The 5,400-nt window shown below is 35.6% G+C and overlaps 1 protein-coding gene across 1 annotated transcript in view; it reads right to left on the bottom strand.

Annotated features, from left to right (window-relative positions):
* ACBD6 (acyl-CoA binding domain containing 6) overlaps positions 1–5,400 on the bottom strand; it is a 264,037-nt gene that overhangs the window by 119,799 nt on the left and 138,838 nt on the right. The window contains exon 6 of the mRNA XM_006876436.1: positions 1,034–1,123. Within this exon, the coding sequence (XP_006876498.1) occupies positions 1,034–1,123 (90 nt within the window). The remainder of the gene's footprint in view (positions 1–1,033; positions 1,124–5,400) is intronic.

A 5,400-nucleotide genomic window follows, 5' to 3' on the forward strand; every position in this document is an offset into this window, starting at 1 on the left:
GGTTCCGACTCGATGGCACCTGACAACAACAACTAGGATGGCTATACAAAGTTTAAAAAAAGGAAAATTAAAAAGTGTAAAAAGTGTAGGTAAAGATGTAGAGAAATTGAAACTGTCCTGCATTGCTGGTGGGAATGCAAAATGGTGTAGTTCTTATGGAAAAGTTTGGCAATTCCTAAAAAGTTCAATTAGAATTACCATATGACCTATCAATTCTATTCCTATGTACATTGTTGCTGTTGTTTAGTGCTGTTGAGTTGGCTCTGACCCACAGTGACCCTGTAGAGGGTTTCCACGGAGCAACTGGTGAGTTTGGACCAACTACCTTGCAGTTCATTCTGACCTTGAGGTCGAGTACTTATCTTACAGTGCCACACCAGGACTCCTATGTACATATATACCCTAAAGTATTAAAGAGGTGCTCAAACAAACAGCTGTACACAAATGTTCATAGCGCCATTATCTACAATGGCCAAATGGTAGAAATCACCCAAATGACCATCACCAGATGAATGGATAAACAAATGTTTATAGCGGCATTATTTACAATGGCCAAAAGGTAGAAATCACCCAAATGACCATCACCAATGAATGGATAAACAAAATATGATATATTCATACAATGAAATATTATTTAGCAATGAAACAGAATGAAGTATTGATACATGTTACAACATGGATGGCCCTTGAAAACATACTAAGTGAGAGAAACCAGACATAAAAGCTTACATATTTTATTATTTCATTTATATGAAATAATCATAAAAAGCAAATTCATAGAAACACAAAGCAGATTAATGAGTTTTCCCATTAAGGAAAAATGAGGACTGAGTGCTCAGTGGATAAGGGGTTTCCTTTTGGGATGATGAAATTATTCTGGAAGCAGACTGGGGCAGTGGTTGCACAACATTGTGAACATACGAAACAGTGAATTATACACTTTAAAATGCTAATATGTTGAATTTTATGTTATGTGACTTTACTTCAATCTAAAAAAAAAAAAAAACAAGATGCTACCCTTCACCACTCTTACCTGACAGTTTATATCAGCTCTGTATTGTAGCAAGACTGTGACTAATTCCTTATGGCCTCGGTCACATGCCCAATGGAGTAGAGCTCTGCCCTAAAGACACAGAGGGGAAAAAAAAACAAACCCGATGGTAAATATAAAAGATAATATCTTATGGAGTAGAAAGTAATATGAAAATACATAGATTAATTAGTCTAAGAATGACTGATGAAAAAAATAAACTGGGAAAACAACAGACAACATTTGGAAGCTCTGAGTTCCAGTTTTAGATTCCTTATATACTAGCCAGAGTACCAGTTTGGCATTTATAGGGTAAGCATCAGATTGCTAACTGAAAAGTTGGCAGTTCACACTCACCATCTGCTCCTCGGAAACCCTATATAGAGTTACTATGAGTCAGAACTAAATGATGGCACTTCACAACAGCAGTATGTGCTGGCCCACTCTTGCTGATTAATTTAACTACAAAGTAGAGATAATGATAATAACAATAAGAATACTAAGAAATCTTTTTACTGAACAAACTACAAGAAAATGTTTTATAAATGATAAAGTACTTCATAGATGTAAAAGACATTTTTCTTAAATAATTAATTATGTTTATACTTTTCCTGGTGACAGAAATCTTACGTTTTTTTTGTTGTTGTTGTTTTTCTTTTAAAGAATACTAAAAACTTGGTAGAGATGATGATCTAAATATATTTTAATTTACTCAACTTTATTCCTAAAATGGAAGAATATTTAATCAGCTTAAAACTAAGCACTTCCCCTTAATATCTCAAATGTACAAACTAGTACCATCTACTAGTGTTTATCTTCAAGTGGTTGCCTGTGAAAATCACTTGTGAAACAGAGTAGATGGTTAACTATTATGAGATAAAGTACTAAATAAGAAATATCAATTTTAACTCTTATCTACCAAAGGTACACAGTTGCTACTAATATGTTAATTCTATTCTCTATTGTCAGAAAATCTTGGGTTGGTTAGTGAAAGATACCTACTTAGTTGGAAGAATAAACACAATACCTAACACTAAGATCTTTTCTGAAAATAATGACTGCTATATGGCTTAATACTACTTTTTGAGGATGTTGTCATGATTAAAGAATGGAATGCTTTCCACATTAAATTGAAATCCCTGCTTTTATGTCATTTCAGAAAAGATTAAATAGCTCTAAGCTGGGATAAAGATGGCTTTAGAGTAAAAGTACCTTTCAAGAAAGCTTTTCTTAACCCACCTACACTCTTTCTATCATTCAGACTCTCTACGCACCTGTTAATTCAACTAATTAAACCAGATTCTATTCTGGAAACAAAAAACAGAATAGGACTTCTTTCCTACAAATTGTCCTTTTCTTTTTCTTTCACTTACTTTTATTTACCTATGAATATCTATTTTCCAATAGACAACATGAAATCCTAAAAGAGAGGGAAGTCAAAAAAATATTAATGTGGGAAAACCATTCAGTTTGTTGTTGTAGCAAAAATGATTTTATTATAGCTCAAAGCACACTAACAGGATTTCTAAATAGAAGTAATTCTAAAAGCTCAGTGAAAAATGTACTACTGACTAGTATAGCAGTTTCCCTTGTTAAAATTTTTATGGCTCTAGTGTATACTGACCTGCCCCATGTTGCTGTTTCTAGGATATTGAATTCAAAGTTCTCCATATGAGAAATTAGGGACTTTAATGAGATTCTTCGAATATTAACGTATAAAATATTCGCTAGTTCAATATAACTATTTTATAGCTTTTACATGAAATGAATTAGATTAAAAATTTAAGTATCATTTTTAGCTCTAATTTTAAATGTACATTTGGAAATAAATGTTTTATTGTGAATTGGGTGAAGGTTTACAGACAAGATCATCAGTTCTACATTCAACAAAAATACACTTTGTTTCACACCTCAATGATTAAAACACCTTCCCTGCAACAACAATTATCCTACCTTCTCCTGTGGTTCCAATTTCTATTCCACACTTTTTGTGAAGTCCTCTAAACCTTGTCCCAAGGTAAATGTTGCCCTTTTTAGCTTGAATGGTTGACCATTTCATGGTGAGACTACCTTACTAGTGTTGTTGTTCCCCCTATATGTCTAACTATGCTTGGCTGAAAATTGGGCCATGAAGTTGAGTTCCTTTCCAGACCTGAAAGGTGGTCAAGGGCCATAATCTTGGGTTCCTTTAGTCTCTTTCTGACTAGTATGTCCAGTCTTTTTTGTTTTGTTTTTTAATTTTTATGTTTGTTTCACATTTTCCCCCACTCTGTCTTGGACCTTCTAATGTGATCCCTTTCAGAGCAACTGTTAGTGGTAGTCAGGCACTATCTAGTTCTTCTGGTCTCATCGTCATGGAAACTAATATTCAATGTTTCATTAGTCCACTAGACTCACTGATTCCAAGCCTTTTCAATTCTCATCACTTTTTTTCTTCTGCACATGTAGAGATCAATAGGTGACCACTCATGAGCTCTTAAGATCCCAGATGCTACTCACCAAAACAGAATGTAGAACACTGTCTTTGTGGCCTATGTTATGTCAAGCAACCATGGTGTCTCCTGAGACTATGGGCCTGATACCCCAGGCTCAGCAACATATTGTCTTAAGATGTTTGATATTTCCAAACAAAAAAAAAATTGTTTTTTTTCCAATCATTTTGCCTAATGTATGAGTCCTGGTGTGGCACTTTAGGCCAAGTACTCGACTTCAAGGTTGGTTTGATCCACAAGGTCTATAGTTCAAACTCACCAGTAGTACCTCAGAAACCCTATATAGGACTGCTGAGTCAGAATTAACTCAACGGCACTTAACAATAACAGCATTCTCCACAACACTGATACCTGTGCTTACAGCAAAGGTAAATATCCACATACAAATATATCTTTTTTCAAATCCTTATCTATTTGTAGGTATGCTCCTACTCTTCCTCCCATCCAACCTGAGTATCTGTCCATGTTGTTGTTGTTGTTATGTGCTGTGGAGTTGGTTCCGACTCATAGCAACACTGTACAGGGTTTCCAAGGCTCTAAATCTTTATGGGTGCAGAAAGCCTCATCTTTCTCCCACAGAACAGCTGGTAGTTTTGAACTGCTGACCGTGAGATTAGCAGCCAGATGCATAACCACCACACTACCAGAGCTCCTTATCTGTCCATGTATCTACCCATAAAAAGACACTATTGTTTCAGGGTTGTGTATATATCACTATTTACCTCTTATCCCCTTGGGTCTTCTCATACTCCCTGCGTCTTCACCTATCTTCATCTTTCTTCTGCCAACCTCCCTTTTCTTCCATATTGCCTTCCCCATCACCTGAGTTAACATGTGTCACCCCTCTAGCTACTGAATTACTCTCCCTTCCCTCACACCACTGGTAACCATAAAAGAATGTTTACTTTAACATGAAAACCTTTTCTTGAGTTTTTACAATAGTAGTCTATTACAATAGTTGTTCTTTTGTGGGTGACTAATTTCACTCAGAAATCCTGGTGTGGTGCTATAGAATAATGCACTGGACTGTAAGGCTGGTTTGAACTGCAAAGTCAACAGTTCAAGCTCACCAGCCGCTTCTTGGAAACCCTATACTGGCTCACTATGATTCAGAACTGACTCAGTGGCGCTTAACAACAAAAAAACTTCACTCAGTATAATGCTTTCCAGATTCAAACATATTATGAGGTGCTTTGCAGAGTCATCATTATTCTTCACCATTACATAGTATTTCACTGTATGTATGTACCAAAGTTTGCTTATCCATTCTTCCATTGATGGACATTTAGGCTGTCTCCATCTTTGGCTATTGTGAATAGTGCTGCGATGAACATGGGTGTGCATATAATTACTTGTGTCCTGGCTCATATTTCTTGTGGCTATATACCAAGTAGAGGGATTACTGGGTCATACGGTATTTCTATTTCCAATTTTTTGAGGAAGTGCAATACTGTTTTCCACAGTGGTTTCATCATTTTAAAGTCTCATCAGCAATGTAGGAAGGTCCCAGTTACTCTACACCCTCACCAGCATTTTGCTGCTTTCTGTTTTTTTTGTTTTTACTTTGCTATTAATGTTGGGGTGAGATGATATCTCATTGTTATTCTGATTTGCATCACTCTAATGGCTAATGGTTGTGAACATTTCCTCATATGTTTGTTGGCTACCTGAATGTCTTCTTTGGTGAAGTATCTGTTCATGTCCTCAGCCCATTGTTTAATTGGGTTGTTTGTCTTTTTCTTGTAGAGGTATTACAGTTTTCTATAATTTTAGAGATTAGGTCCATGTATGATATGTCATTGAAAAAAGAAAAAAAAATGCATCCCAGTCTGCAGGCTCTATTTTCACTTTTTTGGTAAAATCTTTCTTTCTTTCTTT

This window comes from Chrysochloris asiatica, unplaced genomic scaffold, assembly GCF_000296735.1.
Source record: "Chrysochloris asiatica unplaced genomic scaffold, ChrAsi1.0 scaffold00379, whole genome shotgun sequence".
Lineage (NCBI taxonomy): Eukaryota > Metazoa > Chordata > Mammalia > Afrosoricida > Chrysochloridae > Chrysochloris > Chrysochloris asiatica.